General features: G+C 41.8%; 1 protein-coding gene across 4 annotated transcripts in view; it reads left to right on the plus strand.

Moving 5' to 3' along the window:
* LOC127959634 (methyl-CpG-binding domain protein 5) overlaps positions 1-17,640 on the plus strand; it is a 74,661-nt gene that overhangs the window by 21,144 nt on the left and 35,877 nt on the right. For all 4 annotated transcript variants that reach the window (XM_052558923.1, XM_052558924.1, XM_052558922.1 and 1 more), the window contains 2 exons: positions 6,362-6,542; positions 14,542-16,365. In XM_052558923.1, coding sequence (XP_052414883.1) covers positions 6,362-6,542; positions 14,542-16,365 — 2,005 coding nt within the window. The remainder of the gene's footprint in view (positions 1-6,361; positions 6,543-14,541; positions 16,366-17,640) is intronic.

Consider the following 17,640-nt stretch of genomic DNA (forward strand, 5'->3'; position numbering starts at 1 on the left):
AGCAGTGCTCAGAGACAGAGACGTTGGGGTTTTTCACAGTCTTTTCACAAATAGTCTTTTGCTTGGTGCAAGCTTTGTGGGCTAAGTTCCGTAACTCTTGTGTAGTTCTGTTACGGGGACACGCTGGGACTCTGAGATGAAAACTCCAACTGGCATGTAGGTTTGGGAGGAACAGAGTTTTTAAGTTGAAATCCTGTTCCATACCTGGTTCGTTGCATGCTCCGAAGTAGGTGTTTCGTAGCTGACTACAGAAAGTCTGTGGGTTTTCAAATCGGCCCTGTTTGAGGTCCATAGCAATAAGGAGCCCATGATCTGAGTTTGGATCAGAGAATTCAAGAATCAAAGTCTGTAGCAGTTGCTGGTAGTACGCTTTGACCGTCTCTGGTTGACGATCCAGAAAGCAATGCACATCACGGCTGGCCGTGATTTTTAACAGGTACAATGTGTTCACATCTGTCACGTTGGCGACAGTTTGCAAATGAAAGTCAATGGCTTGTAAAGAAGCATGAACATCATGTCCTCCTGCAGGATCTGGAATGAATGTAGAGATGCTTCTGGCTAGCTTGTGAAGTTCTCTGTGAGCAGTGCAGGGTTTGGTGACATGCGTTCTCTGGAAGGGTTCTCTTCCCTCCGTTATTGACAGATGTTCTTGTAAGCTGGCTGGTGATTTCCTTAGAAGGGAGACTACACCCCCTTTTCCAGCTCTGGGTTCTTGGCTGAAAGGATTGGAGTGGCGGCCCGGGAGAAATTTTGTGGTGTGCGTTTCTCCGATCCAGCCACTCTGTAATCTGTGAGATTGTCTCAGTTCTGTGTGAACAGTGTCAAGTTCATCTTGGAGCTCGTCTCTCTGCAGAGTAAGCTTGTTGAATTTAGCTTGGGCCGCTTGCAAGTGTGTTTTGCAGGCCCAGGTTTTATAGTCTTTTTCTTTCAGTTCAGTGTCTGCTCTTTTTAGGAGAGCGTCGCCTTGCTGGAGTTTTTTTTTTTTTTGAGTTCTTTTCTGGCTTCTCTCTCCAGCTGTTCTCTTTGATCTGTGTCGAGGCGAAGATCTTGCAGGGCATTGTGAAGTCTTTCAACTCCTTTCTGTAGCTCTGGATCTGTGTCGTCCTCTTTCTCGCGCTGGTTCTGGGTCTCGAGGAGAAGCTGATCAAGATGACTCTGGGTTGGGGCCTGGTCCTTCCAGGCCTCCTCCGCGATGTTGCTCCGTTCACTGAGCCGTGCCTGGGTGACGAGAATGTGAACTAGGCTTCCGAAGATCCTGGCGAGTTCTCTGTAGTAGTCGCTTTGGTTTGGATCGCGTGCCATCAGTTCATCTAGCTCGGTGTCTAGTTGCTCTGGGTGCTGCAGGTTAATGGCATCCTTGGGCAGGAAGGGGGTCGTCACTGCTTTCAACCATGTCGAGAGGTGGCCCCCGTGGACTGCTGGACTGGATGCCTGGAACATCCTGATTCTCTGTCGGCGAGAGAAGCACAGCACACACACACAAAAAGACCAATGCAAGTTCGTTCTACGTTTAACGAGCTATATTCATACGGGCTGTGCCGTTTATGAGAATTTTGGGGCTGACTGATGCAAACAGTCAGACAGTTAAGTAGCCAATTAACTTGGGTCAACGAAGGACCTGAAATGGAGATTTGACAGGCAGTAGCCTAGCGGGTCGTGTGATGACACCGGCTGCTGGTGGTCGCTCTACTATTTAACTTCGTTGGTGGCTCCCAGGTTACTGTCTCTATGTGAAATGAAAGAAACAAATCACAACAGAACAGAGGGTAGAAAAAGATCAAAGTGAAACACAACACTTGAAATGAGATGAAAACAATAGAAACACAATGTGTTAGTGGGAATAAGGAGGCCTAAGCCTACTGCTAGGTTTTAAGATAGGGCCAACAGGTGAGTGGGCTATCTGGGTAGGAAACCTAGAAATATGGTGTGGCTTAAAGAAGCAAAAGGGTTAAACACTTAAAATATATCCGGGGGAATATCTAATATTCTGTGGTTTATAATAAGTGGATAGGTTTTATCACTTTTGGTTCACCTGGTTGAATTGAAGTCATTCAGGTGGGAACCAGTGGCTTGGTCAACCTCCCCGGTGCTCCCCAAACACTGAACCGCAGTGTCCCCGGTCCTCCGTTACTCTGGCGTGGCGCAGGACAGCACGGCTTGTGACTTTTAGCACAACCTTTGGAGTGCCAAAATTGCTGATGTCTCTTGAGACAAGAGGAACCGAGTTTCACTCACAGCCAGTGTCGGTAACACCGATCGGGCAGCCTTGCTCACTGGAAACCTGAGATGACTGTCCAATCACCAAGGGAGTTCTACAATCAAATACACAAAGGATGAACAAAGGAAACTTAAAGTTAATTAAGGTTTGGTTTGTTTAACATCAATTGAGTAACTATATGTAGAGAGGAAAGGTAACAGCTTTACCTAATCATGATAAAACAAAACAAAGGAATTTATGATAATAATGGTAATTATCAAAAGAACCTAAGTCAAAAGAGAGAAGCAAAATAATAAACATCAAATTAAAAGACAGTAATGAAACAAGGGAGAAGGAGTAGCTGGTTTTCACCACAAGGGGGGGAAAGTACTGCTTCTCTGTCTTTAACCTGCTGAGCAGAAAACTTAATTCAAATTAAAAATTCAAAACTGGTTTAAATCAAAATTTAAAATAAGCATGTAAGAATTAAAAGGAAAATCGGAATAATATCCTATAATAACCATTGATAGCTTGTAAGTTATCATTAATGATCATGAAATTAATCAAACAGGGTGAGATTAATCAAAAGGGGTAAAAGTAGACATGCAATTTCAAAACAGAAAGGAAAAGACAGAGGTCTGTTAGTCGATTTAACAGGAGACTGCCACTAGATGGCTTACCTTCTAAGTGGGTCAATCAGTGGTTGACCTGACACATCTAGATTTCCACTATTAACAATTACATTTTAATTCAAATCATGTTTGAACTAAACTCAAAGTAAATGTAAACAGTCAAAGGCAGGGAACATTCTTTTGTTTCCCTGTAATACTATTCGCACGAGCAAAGCTGTAAATGCAAATAATTATCGAGAATTTAGACATCCAATTCAAATATACATCACAGGGGATTATAAATTAGCAATCAGAGTGCATTATCTGAAATGGCCACAGGTTGGCAGCTTTGCACTCATGCAAGCTGGAATCAGAAAGCAGGGTGTACCCTGAAATTTCTAACCCACACGTTCCCTCTAGTGTTTAGATAGAGGAATTACAATTTCAATATGACTTAGAATTTATCTGATCGTTTGTCAGGCTGATTTTCTGCATCAAAAATCACAAGTAACAAACAGAAAGTTTTAATCTCTGAGGTGCTATATTAACATAGGTTGAAGAAGGATCCGTTCACTTCCAAAACACAACTGTAATAAAAACAGGAATTTTCCAACTGTTGACTCCAATAAACATTTATCAAAATAGCACTTATGATTTAAATGTTTTAGGTTTAAAATCGGGTAGCTAAGCCAATTCTAGACCAGGAGTTTTTATCGTTTTATTTTTGAATATTATTGTGGTTTACCACGAATTCAATAACGATATTTAATAACAAGGCCTTTTTACTGAATCAGAGGAACATCGCTCATGTTCAGATTTACATGTTGCAACTAATAAAAGATTTCTTCATCTTTTAATTATTCATATTAAAATGTTCTCACTGTAAAAAGATTTTGGTCTTTTTTAACAGGATACTTTTAACATTATACTGCAGTTTACTTTCATTAAAAATAACAGTGACTATACTGTTAAGTTTCTACAAATACCTAGGTGCTTACTGACCAGCTTTTTGCCTCAGTCAGTTAGGAGTGAGTTCGCGTCTTGCGACTTATCTCACCAGTAACGTTACATAATTTCATAGTGCACGTGCAGAAATTATTAAAAACCATATACACAGATTGATTGCTCACAAAACGAAGTTTGAAATAGCCGCGTTCCTCCACCAAAATGTAACAACAATGAGTTTTACATAGTAATTAACTCAAATGATATATAGGGAATTTGAATAATTAATCAAGAATTTGATTAATATATATCTCAGATGACAGTTACATTTAATTTTATTGATTATGAAAAATAGCTCAATTGCCAATACCAATACTAATCACAGGGCACTGTAATTTACTCATTAATATGTCAATATTACATTCTTCATATCAATTATTGTGATATCTCTTACTGTAAATGCAGATCAAACCGTGGTATGTCCAGCACACCACTGTAGACCTATCAATTTTCAATAAAGTTATCACGCCTTATAATTCAAGGAAAAGTATTCTCTGGCCATGAAAATATTGTCCTATCCTTATGATAAATTTAGTTTCTAAATTTAGAGCTTGTAGCTAAAGACCAAAACATTTCAGTGACTCGTAATGTGAGTGGGGTGGAGTCCAAAGCCAATCATTTTATATATGAGTTTTTAATAATTCAACTAGTAATACATCAAACTACAAATCACACAGAGTAAATATGCGTACGAAAATACAGACAATAAACATTTACAAGACATAACGGAATCCAAATAAAAGAGAGAGAGAGAGAGAGAGAGAGAGAGAGAGAGAGAGAGAGGGAGAAGTGGAGAAAGCGAGAGAGATCACAGAATGAGCTCAGGTATGAAAATCAGTCAGTAAACCTTAGTGGAACCAACAACAAATCAGATCATAACAACACTTTAAACCAGCATTTAAATCTCCATAGAGAAAGTGATACTTGCAGAAGTGTCCCATGTGAGTGTGGCGTGAGATCGGCGTCGAGCTTGTGAGCTTTGCGCGTTGAAACAGCCATGTGCCATGAAACGGAGGCCATGTGACGCGCGTGCACGCTGCGCTTGGCGTGAGCGTGGAGCACGTGGTCCTTTGTTCTGTCCTCGCGCGGTATTTGAAAGGTTCAACAAACATTGTTCCAGAATTCGTCTTCCTTGCGTGGAGAGGCGAATAGTTTAATAAACTTAGTAAAGAAAAGAAAAGAAAACGAACGAAACGAAAGCTTCCAAAGGAGCCATTAAAATGGCTTTTTCTCTCAGCCCCTGTGCTGAGGGGGTTCGCGCTATGAGTTCCTTTGTCTCTGTCGAGACAACCCCCTGATGATTTAGGGCCTGTCCGATTTCATCAGGAATATTAAAGCAAGTTCATTATTCCAGATTAAATACATTTTTCATTACTTTGCTCTAGATAAATGGGTCTGTCAAAGCATGACGATTAGAACAAGACTAGACATAATATATATATGACCAAAGATCTAATTTTTAGATCGAATTACACATTTAAAGATTTGTTTAACACATGATAACACTGCAGATATTCCCAATTTATATGGGAAACCTCTAATGTACCGCAAAAACAATACTATACACATTAAGACTACATTTGAGTACATTCTATCATTCTTTTGTAAGGATTAGGTTTCCTGTCCTGTGGTCCTGTGAGCTCGTAAAATTTTACGAGCTACCAAGGAGCGTGGGGGTTGCAGAACATTTCTTTTTGAGAAAGTATAAGATTGAAATCAAGCATTTCCACTTATAAGTCAGCACTTTAACCATTTACCCAGGATTAACCATTTTATGCAATACACAAACATATAAAATACATATTTAATAAAGGACTTACAAAAGTAAGGAACAAAAAGAAAGGTTTCTTTTTGTGTGTGTGTGTGTGTTAAGGAATTTGGTTTCAGGTATCCTTTGAGGCTCGCATGGGTATCGTAAAGTAATTTAAGTCCAGCCAGGCTGGCATTTAGTACCAACAGTCTGAATTTATAAAACAGAATTTACCCATGAATCGCTGACCTGCATATCTGTTACATCTTATTCTGTGTGAAGACACCTCATCTGACAGAAGGATTTATTTCAACACTCGACTGACGTTATGAAATGAGTTTGGAGATAAAACGTTAAGTGTGGTATTTTCAGGTGCTTTCAGATGGAGCAGTATTTACTACACAGAGCCGTAGTTCACTGAGAAGCTACGCAAACATCTGTCATCATCGCAGAACGAGGTCTTTGATTTAATAATCATACGTTAATATCATCCGTGTTTTTTATTTTATTTTGTGTTAGTGTTGCTTGTCAGTAAACTACAGCTCTGTGTAGTACATGCCTTTCCATCTGAAAGCTTGTGATGAGGATTTACTGCTGATCACAGAACCAGCTTCACTGATGAGATGTGCATCGCATTCGATTAATGCAGCAGCGCTAGAGACTATTAAAGGAAATGTGTGGTTCACTTCCTGTAACCAGTGTGTTTCAGGTTTACTCAGCCCTAAATCTCACATCAAATCAACAAAGCTTACTTTATGCCGACACTCAAGTCTTGGTGTGAAATGTCTGTTTTCTCAGGTGTTCAGTTTTGACCGTGGTGCGGTGGTGAAGCAGAGGACTGCGGAGGATGTGAAGGCCGATGAGGATGTGACCAAGCTCTGTATCCACAAGAGGAAGCTGATCGCGGTGGCCACGCTACACAAGAGCATGGATCGGTCTCCTCCGTCTCTGACGCTCACCAGCCCCGGCGGAGGCACAAGTACGACTACAGACAAGCTTCTGTCAAATTAATACTCACATTTATGGAGAAGTGAAGAATCATTGATCTTTAGGGCTGGATATCATTTAAAAGTTTGATATTGGTACCGTTCTGCGTTCATGTGGCCATTACATTTCTTCATTCAGCTCTGAACAGAAGCTGCCCCAGAAAACATTTCTAATAAACACGATTATGACAGTACGATATTTTTATGTGATTTTCTTATTTATGATTTATGAGATTCTGCCTATTTTCATAAAAATGCAGGGTGTTTACATGAGAGATGCTAAGCAGGTGTAACGATTACAATCACTCAATGGTGGTTTAAATTGAGTTTTGAGTAAAATCGTAGTATAAATCTTATAAATTCAAGTGTACTTCATGAAGGGGACGTCATTTGTAGGGACGTTCCAGAAGTTCGTTAGCGAGGGGAACATGATGGTCACTTCATTTGCAATCATGTGATTTTGGATTAGGAGATCTTGTGATGCTTTTTAAAACAAAGGTAAGGTTGATTTCGAGTTCACATACAGTCATAAATAGAATAGCCTAAATAAATTACTATATTTTAATGTAAGACATCATATTTTTTTGTCAGTGATAGAAATATGATTTAAAGGGTTAGTTCACCCAGAAATGAAAGTTAGCTTGTGTTTTCCTCACCCTCGACTCATCCTAGGTGTGTATGACTTTCTTCTTTCCGATGAATTCAGTCAGAGTTATATTAAAAATTGTCCTTGCTCTTCCAAGCGCTATCATTGCAGTTAGCGGTGTCACAGTTGAACAGTGTTCATCTTCAGTTCTCTCTTCACAGCAGTTCAGTCAGTGTACTGTTTGAGTAAATGAATTACTCCGGGATATTGATTTGTTTGAACTCAGAGGGAGTGTCAGCCACATTAAACAAGTGAACAGCTTAAGCCATTTGTGGATTAATGCGTATTAGAGATGAGAACAGTTTAAAACGATTCAGTTCTATTTGGTGAACTGGTTCAAGAAGATCCGGTTACATCTAATGATTCGTTCATGAACCGGATATACTGCTTTGATTTGAACTCTCTCACCACAGACACGGAAGAGAAGACAATGTTGAATAAATTCATAGTTTTTGCGTCTTTTGGACCAAAATGTTTTTTCGATGCTTCAAAATATTCTAACTGACCCTCTGATGTCACATGGACTACTTTGATGATGTTTTTCTTCCCTTTCTGGACATGGACAGTATACCGTACACACAGCTTCAATGGAGGCACTGAGAGCTCTCGGACTAAATCTAAAATATCTTAAACTGTGTTCAGAAGATAAACACTGGTCTTACTGGTTTAGAACGACATGAGGGTGAGTTATTAATGACAATTTTCATTTTTGGGTGTACCAACCCTTTAAGTTGATCTTTGCTGAAGTTGGTTGATGAAAACGAACGAGTTTGAGTCAGAGGATCTTGAAGTGGAAAGACTATACTGAAAGCCTGGCACAAGCTTAGATTGTTTTCTTGAGGACTCTTAGCTCTGCATCTTGCCCTGGAGTTTCTGGATCTCAAAACCCTATCTGATCTGATGATCCGTGATCTATAAAGGGTGACAGTTGGCGCTTTTCCACTACACAGTACCAGCTCGCCTTAACTTGACTCACCTCGACTTGCCTTTGTTTGGTTTTACACTGTGTAAACGTTGTACCTATACCTGCTTCCAGGTACTTTTTTTCGTATCACGTAAGGTTCTAAGTGAGCTGAGGTGATACTAAAATGTGACGTGAGAACACGGCAGACTGCTGATTGGTCAGAGAGAATCGTCTATATTCATTGCACGCTCCAGACAGAGTATCCTGAATAACCCCACAGCAGTGTTTCGTTCTGCTGCCCTCAGCCTCTCCAGAAACAACTTTGTCTTATTGTTGTGAGAAACCGCCACATCCCGAGGATCAAAAACAGCATACACTCGATTTCTCCATTGTCCTGTGTGTGTGCCTAGCAGGTGTGTGTCATGTAGAAGATTACGCCAAGGCAGTTTCCTGCGTCGTTGCTATGACGACCAGGTACTATTGTGGAGGTACTATCTGCAAGGTAAAGTAGAGTGAAAAGCGAGCCGAGTTGAGTTGAGCCCAGTCAAGCTGGTAATGGAAAAGTGCCAAATGTCACACCCTCAGGACTTGAATGAGCCAATGAAAAATGGTAACTTTGGAGGGAAAGTTTACAACCCTTTGTCCTTAGGCATATGTTTTGCTTATGGTCTTTGATTGGATGTCGATGAAAAAACTATTAAAGATTCTGGTAACACTAATACCTTCCATAGGTATCAACATATAATATAAATGAACATTTTAGACCATTAAAAATGCAGCTGAAAGAGACCAGACATGGCATACCGCTGACCTCTGTTAACAATAATATGCATTCTAAAATGTTCATTTGAAAGAGTTCGTTTCAATACATAAGCAAAAAATAGTGATATGGGGGAAATTAGGTACATGTTTTTCACAAGTTTATCAAACAACCGCAGTAAGAATATTTCATCAAGCACGGTGAGTAATGGCTTCTCCTGCTATCGTTATTTGCACCTCTTGCCACATGTACAGTTTATCTATCTCTGTCGCTGATGAGGGATTCACATGTGATAAATGCAGGGAAACAGTTAGGCTGACAGAGAAGATTTCAGAATTAGAGACACGCATCCAAACTTTAATTGAGGACAGTAAGAATGTTAGGGCTCTAGATATGGCTTTGGATGCGTCTAGCTCAGGGATTCCTGTACATTGTCCGGTTCCAGCAGAGCCCCTGCAGCAGGGCAACTGGGTGACGGTGAGGCAGTGTAGTCGTGGGTCAAAACACCGCTCTTCTGTTCCGATCAAAACATTAAACAGGTTCTCCCCACTCAGTGATGCACCCACTGAGAAACCTGATGAAAGTGCTCTAGTTATTGGTGATTCTATTGTACGGAACGTGAATATAGAGACACCAGCCACCATAGTCAAATGTTTACCGGGAGCCAGCGCGCCTGACATCTTGGCAAATTTAAAAGTGCTGGCTAATGCTAAACATAAATACAGTAAGATTGTTATTCATGCCGGTGCTAATGATGTTCGACTTTAACTTTAACTTTAAAAAGTGCAAGCACGATGTCAGACACTGTAATATGCTCTGGTCCCCTCCCTGCTTACCGTGGTGACGAGATGCATAGCAGATTGTCATCACTCAATGGCTGGATGTCTAAGTGGTGCCCACAGAATAACATAGGTTTCATAGACAATTGTACGAGCTTTTGGGGCAGACCTGACCTGTTTAAAAGAGATGGTATTCATCCCTCCTGGGGTGGTGCTGCTCTTCTCTCTAGAAATATGGCAAATAATCTTAGTGTTTATACTTGACTAACTGGGGCCCAGGTCAGGAAGCAGAAAGACTGGCTAAACCGACCGTCTGCTAGCTGCCTCCCGTCACAGAGGTCAGTTAATTCTCAGCACATAGAGACTCTTTCACCTAGATATCACACTATAGAGACTGTGTCTGTTCCCCGAACTAGAAAATACAAAAAACGTCTAAACCAAGTTAAGATTAACAATTTAATTGAGGTTCAACAAATAAAAAACAAATGCAATATGGATAAACAAATAATAAAGCTTGGCTTATTGAATATCAGATCCATTTCTACGAAAACACTTTTTGTAAATAATATGATAACTGATCATAATATAGATGTGCTCTGTTTGACAGAAACCTGGCTAAAACCTGATGATTACATTATTTTAAATGAGTCCACCCCCCAAGATTACTGTTATAAACATGAGCCGCGTCTAAAAGGCAGAGGGGGAGGAGTTGCTTCAATTTATAACAATGTTTTCAGGATTTCTCAGAGGGCAGGCTTCAAGTATAACTCGTTTGAAGTAATGGTGCTTCATATAACATTATTCAGAGAAACCAATGTTAACGATAAATCCCCTGTTATGTTTGTACTGGCTACTGTATACAGGCCACCAGGGCACCATACAGACTTTATTAAAGAGTTTGGTGATTTTACATCCGAGTTAGTTCTGGCTGCAGATAAATTTCTAATAGTTGGTGATTTTAATATCCATGTTGATAATGAAAAAGATGCATTGGGATCAGCATTTATAGACATTCTGAACTCTATTGGGGTTAGACAACACATTTCAGGACCTACTCATTGTTGAAATCATACTCTAGATTTAATACTGTCACATGAAATTGATGTTGATAGTGTTGAAATTATGCAGCCAAGTGATGATATCTCAGATCATTATTTAGTTTTGTGCAAACTTCATATGGCCAAAATTGTAAAGTTATCTTCCTGATGTATCCAAATTCCTTAGCATACCCAAAAACTCAGAAGAACTTGATGATGTAACAGAAACTATGGACTCTCTCTTTTCTAGCACTTTAAATAAAGTTGCTCCTTTACGCTTAAGGAAGGTTAAGGAAAACAGTTTGACACCATGGTATAATGAGCATACTCGCACCCTAAAGAGAGCAGCCCGAAAAATGGAGCGCAGCTGGAGGAAAACAAAACTAGAGGTATTTCGTATTGCTTGGCGGGAAAGTAACCTATCCTACAGAAAAGCATTAAAAACAGCTAGATCCGATTACTTTTCTTCTTTTCTAGAAGAGAACAAAAATAACCCCAGGTATTTATTCAATACAGTGGCTAAATTAACGAAAAATAAAGCCTCAACAAGTGTTGATATTTCCCAACACCACAGCAGTAATGACTTTAAAAACTACTTTACTTCTAAAATCCATACTATTAGAGATAAAATGCCAACCATTCATCCGTCAGCTACAGTATCACATCAGACAGTGCACTATAGACCCCCTGAGGAACAGTTCCACTCATTCTCTACTATAGGAGAGGAAGAATTGTATAAACTTGTTAAATCATCTAAACCAACAACATGTATGTTAGACCCTATACCATCTAAGCTCCTAAAAGAGGTGCTTCCAGAAGTCAAAGATCCTCTTCTGACTATTATTAATTCCTCATTTTCATTAGGATATGTCCCCAAAACCTTCAAACTGGCTGTAATTAAGCCTCTCATCAAAAAAACACAACTTGACCCCAAAGAACTAGTTAATTATAGACCAATCTCGAATCTCCCTTTTCTGTCCAAGATACTAGAAAAAGTGGTATCCTCACAATTATATTCCTTCATAGAGAAAAATGGTATCTGTGAGGTTTTCCAGTCAGGATTAAGACCGTATCATAGTACTGAGACTGCTCTCCTTAGAGTTACAAATGACCCACTATTATCATCTGATCGTCTGTGTATCTCTCTATTAGTGCTGCAACAACGCGTCGATGTCGTCGATTAGGTCGACTACAAAAATACGTCGACGTGCGTGAAATGCGTCGACGCGTCACACTGTTTACATCTTGCGTAATGGCATACTGGGAATGGAGAAAGTTGCATTCTATCACAAAAACAGAGACCATTGTTATCAAAATATGGGAATACTTTAAACAGAGGACAAATAAAATGGCCCTTTGTTCCCTTTGTAAAACCGATATGGTGAACCACGGCAGCACAACTGCAATGCGCGAACACCTCAGAGGAAAACATATTGGCGCTCTCCGGTGTTACGGTTTAACTGGTTACCGTGTGATCTGGTGACCAACTTCCTGGTTCAGGTCTGATATATTCACGCATTTGTGGCATTCTGAAAAGTTGAGATGTTTTTAACTCGATGCGGTGCGGACGCGCCTGGAAAAAACGAGCGCGTCGCGAGCGCGCCACGAGCGCGTCACTTCCATTATGACCCTAACCCTAACCCTACATTGGAAATAACGAACTTGAGCGCGCAATAGTCGTGATATGTGAACGGCCCCTTAAAAGACAGCGCGCCGCGAGACAACAGTCACAAACCACCGAGCCACCCCGAATCAGCTCCAAATCTCTGGAAACCATACTAAACCATAGCAGAACCCTGACTACATTTTATGGTTTGTGATGCTAAAGAACATTTCATGACGTCTCAGACAACTGTAAATTTATGGCTACTGTGGTTTAATTATAAATACTATCATAAGCTCATATTTACCATAGTAAAATAATTTTCTTTGCCTCTTATTTATTTTATACTGTAAAAACTTCAACCACATAAGTTGAAAATGAATAATGGTTGAAATATAATATTAGAAGTTGTACTTATATTTTTTTTGGTAAAGTTATCCAAAGGATTCATTAGCTAATTAAAAAATTTGATTATTTATTGTAATAAAAATAATCGAAAAAATAATTGTTAGATTAGTCGACAGAAAAAATAGTCGTTAGTTGCAGCTTAGTTTTATTGGATCTTAGTGCTGCGTTTGACACAGTTGACCACAACATTCTTTTGCATAGACTTGAACACTTTGTTGGCATCAGTGGAAGTGCATTAGCATGGTTTAAATCGTACTTCCATGACTGCCATCAGTTCGTAGCATTGAATGAAGTTGTATCATATCGATCACAAGTGCAGTATGGAGTACCTCAAGGCTCAGTACCAGGGCCGCTACTCTTCACGCTTTATATGTTAAACTTGGGAGATATCATCAGGAAACATGGTGTTAGCTTTCACTGTAATGCTGATGATACTCAGCTCTATATTTCTTATCAACTGCGGGCGGCAGATCCTTTTCCTATTTGGTGCCTAAACTCTGGAATAACCTACCTAACATTGTTCGGGAGGCAGACACACTCTTGCAGTTTAAATCTAGATTAAAGACCCATCTCTTTAACCTGGCTTACAAATAACATACTAATATGCTTTTAATATCCAAATACGTTAAAGTATTTTTAGGCTGCATTAATTAGGTAAACCGGAACCGGGAACACTTCACATAACACCCGATGTACTTGCTACATCATTAGAAGAATGGCATCTACGCTAATATTAGTCTGTTTCTCTCTTATTCCGAGGTCACCGTAGCCACCAGATCCAGTCTGTATCCAGATCAGAGGGTCACTGCAGTCACCCGGATCCAGTACGTATCCAGACCAGATGGTGGATCAGCACCTAGAAAGGACCTCTACTGCCCTGAAAGACAGCGGAGACCAGGACAACTAGAGCCCAGATACAGATCCCCTGTAAAGACCTTGTCTCAGAGGAGCACCAGGACAAGACCACAGGAAACAGATGATTCTTCTGCACAATCTGACTTTGCTGCAGCCTGGAATTGAACTACTGGTTTCGTCTGGTCAGAGGAGAACTGACCCCAACTGAGCCTGGTTTCTCCCAAGGTTTTTTTCTCCATTCTGTCACCGATGGAGTTTCGGTTCCTTGCCGCTGTCGCCTCTGGCTTGCTTAGTTGGGGTCACTTCATCTACAGTGATATCGTTGACTTCATTGCAAATAAATGCACAGACACTATTTAACTGAACAGAGATGACATCACTGAATTTAATGATGAACTGCCTTTAACTATCATTTTGCATTATTGACACACTGTTTACCAAATGAATGTTGTTCAGTTCAGTTTGACGCAATGTATTTTGTTTAAAGCACTATATAAATAAAGGTGACTTGACATGTCCCTACATTTCTCAAGTTGTTATATCTAGAGGGAGATTAGATGGACAGGACAGTACAGGGTTCATTTGTCTGTTTCAGAGTGAATTTAGAGAAATAGTTATAAAACAATCTTCTCTTGATATGTGTCTGTTACCATGGTAACCATAGGCCTGGTTTTCTTGACCACATGTTTTGTATGTTGGAGAGGGGTATTGTCCACTATTTGTTAAACAACAAATACTCATGTGTCTGATCCACTTCGATCATTATACTGTGCATTGCAGCAGGGGTTCCTATGACATAGATGAAGTCATGCTAACCTACTGATAAATAAAACAAATACCACAGCATCCTTTTCTATGGCAATAAATGTAGCCAGTGAATATCTCAGGAACCCAAGGCAGTTTTAGCATAAACTCTCAGGGACCTATATACCCTTGTTAAGAAAGCCATCACCGAATGAGCAATGGAAATGATTGACAGCAGCTCTTTTTCTTTCTGTAGGCGTGACGTCCGTGACCCCTATCACACAGCCTAGAGCAATAAGGAGTAAAACCCACGAGGGCCAGCCCGAATGTAAGAACCCGTTCAAGGCGATGATGGCGGCGGGGCAGCGGCACTTCTCTCCGGATCCGTGTGGCCCGCAACAGCCGGAGGTTTTCTCTGCATTCTCTAGGCAGAGGCACGGAGGCATGCTGAGCCCTCCCTCAGAAGCCTTCGGCGACGACTCTGTGTCCCCGCGAACAGACGCTCTCGGCAGCCCTGATGGGTTTGTGCGCAACACCCCCTGCGGCTTCAAGGGGACTAGCAGTCCTGGGGCCATGCACAGCAGCAGCCGCATCCCTCTGTCTTCTCCTGGAGTCATGATTCACGGCTCACCTGCTGCCCAGTCATCGTGCATCATGGCTGGAAGGACTAACATGCCTCTGTCCCCTCCGGTTCCCAACAGGAGCCCCATCATGAAGAAGCCCCTGTGCAGCTACCTGCCGGGCATGGACTCCAGCAGGACCGTGTTTCCACATAAGGCCCCGTCTGCTCCCGCTTGCACCCTGCAGAGCAAACAGCTGAGCTCCGAGAAGGATCCTCTGGGCATCCTGGATCCCATTCCCAGTAAACCCAACCCTTCCACTTTCCAGCCCAATGCCCACTCTCAGGTACCAATGATGAATGTAAACATCCCCCCCGCCATTGTCCCACTGCCAAGTAACCTGCCTCTACCCTCGGTGAAGCCGGGGCCAGTGGGTCACATGCAGAGGACACAGCACACCGCCTCCATCTCCCCGTCGCCGGTCACCTCTCCCATACACATGTCCGGGCTGGCCTTGGGCCGCATGGAGGCATCTCCACAGCGCTCCCGCTCCTCCTCCACCTCCTCGGAGCAAGGTGGCTTCGCCATTCCCCCCTGTGGCAGTATGAAGGTCCCGCCACGCTCACCCAGGCCCTCCATGAGCTCGCCCCGTCCCACTCTGCCCTCCAGCCCGTGTGGCAAACCGGACACTCTCCACCAGTACAAAGACGTGCCCAGCCAGCTGCTGGCCGGGATGAGTGCTCAGCACAACTCTATGTATCTGCCGGCCCCGGGCAATGCCCCACAGAAAGAGCACCCAGGCCTCTTGGGAATGCCACTGAACCAGATCCTTAACCAACACAACGCTGCCTCTTTCCCCGCCAGCAGCCTCCTCTCAGCGGCCGCCAAAGCACAGCTAGCAAATCAAAACAAGCTGGGGAGTGGTGGGGCAAGTGCGGGGACATCTGATGTCGACAGGGCCATCGAATGCCACAATTCTCTAAATCCCATGCTGCCACCCAACCCTGCAATGATTGCGGCCGGTGGTGAGAGCCAGAGTGGACGCGCTGCACTTCGGGACAAGCTGATGGCGCAGCAGCGTGACCCTCAACGCAAGCGCAAACTTCCTCCCAATGCAAACCACGACAGCGCTTTGTTTATGAGGACACCACGCCCCTCGGTCGAGCAGATGAGAAAAACTGCTCGGCTGCCCTCCAACACGTCAATGGCTCAGCTGCTGCAGTCTCTGAGCAACCACAGCTCACATGGACCCCGGGGCCGAAGCTTGTGCGAGGCTCCGAGTGCACAGGTCCAGCACCGTCTGCACGGATCTGGAGTGGAGTCTGTAGCACAGTATCCCACCGGGATCAACCAGATTCAGGCCACGCCGATGAGAAACTGCGGGCCTGTGAACCAAAGTGGACAAGTTCTTCTTGGAAACCATGTGATGGGACACTCAAACTCTCACTTTCAGCCGCGCGTCCCACCAAACCTCAACTGCATGCTGCCCGCTGGGGGCACTGACTCCACGACCAACGCAGGTGAGGAGAGTCTCCAGCTTGTGCTGATGTTTGCAGAGGCATCATGCACTTATTATTTTTGAGAGAGTGGGGTTGTCATGCTTGCCATGTGACACACTGTAATAGGCTTATTATTTATTTAAATGTTCCTTTTTTTATAAAAAAAATATTCCCAAACATGTTAAAGAAATAGTTCACCCAAAAAATTACATTCTGTCATTAATTACTCTCCCTAATGTCCTTCCAAACCTGTAAGACCTTCGTTCACCTTCGGAGCACAAATTAAGATATTTTTATTGAAACCTGAGAGCTCTCTGACCCTCCATAGACCACAAGGATCCTAACATGATCAAGGCACAGACACATAGCAAGGACATGTAAAACAGTCCATGAGACATCAGAGGTTCAACCGTAATTTTACTAATCTACAAGAATAGTTTTTGTGCACAAAGAAAACCAAAAATAGCAACTTTATTCAGCAATTCTTCTCCTCCTCATCCCATATGCGTGCCGCCATTGTGGAGACTATATCATGACGTATGAGCTTACTTCCACGCATGTGTGTGTTTGATGTAAGCAGCCCCACCATGTGCACGTGTTGTTTACTTGAAGCGGAAGCAAGCACATTTATAGGGTCTTATGGGTTTGGAACGACATGAGTAATTAATGACAGAATTTTCATTTTTGGATGAATTATTTCTTTATGAAATATCTTGATTCTCAAAAATGTGTAAGTGAATGCATTTTGCAACTTTATAGATTTATTAGTTGATCTATAATGGGTGATGGGCAAACTAGCCTAATATTAATGCTATCTATTAACTACGCATAAATCCTGTCTTTTTATTAAGTACCAGATATGGGTGTCGTAATATCATGAACTATTTTTAATATGACTGACTTTGTATTTTAGGGGAATTTAATAAAACATTGTAAGTTACTAATTATAACGCTTTGCACAGAAAGAGAGTGAAGCACATTTACATTATCAGATTTCGTTATCATTGACTTGAAGTTCTAGCACTCTTATAAACTCCCATTATAATCACTGATGCTATTTATACTGTGACATGATTATCTTTCTTATGTTCGTACACATTTGCACTTTATTGTTTCTGATGAGAGAATTCACCAGAGAGCAGAATTTAGTCAGCGAGTGCACACAGAACAAAACACTGGGGTTTCAGCGATGACTCATCTGAACGCCTCTGATTGGTTTCATAAGCTCAACAGAGGAAATAATGCACAGTGCTGTAAAAAGGTGTCTGTCTCTGACTCAGCGTCAGCCAGTGAATG

Source organism: Carassius gibelio, chromosome B6, assembly GCF_023724105.1.
Source record: "Carassius gibelio isolate Cgi1373 ecotype wild population from Czech Republic chromosome B6, carGib1.2-hapl.c, whole genome shotgun sequence".
Classification (NCBI taxonomy): Eukaryota; Metazoa; Chordata; class Actinopteri; order Cypriniformes; family Cyprinidae; genus Carassius; species Carassius gibelio.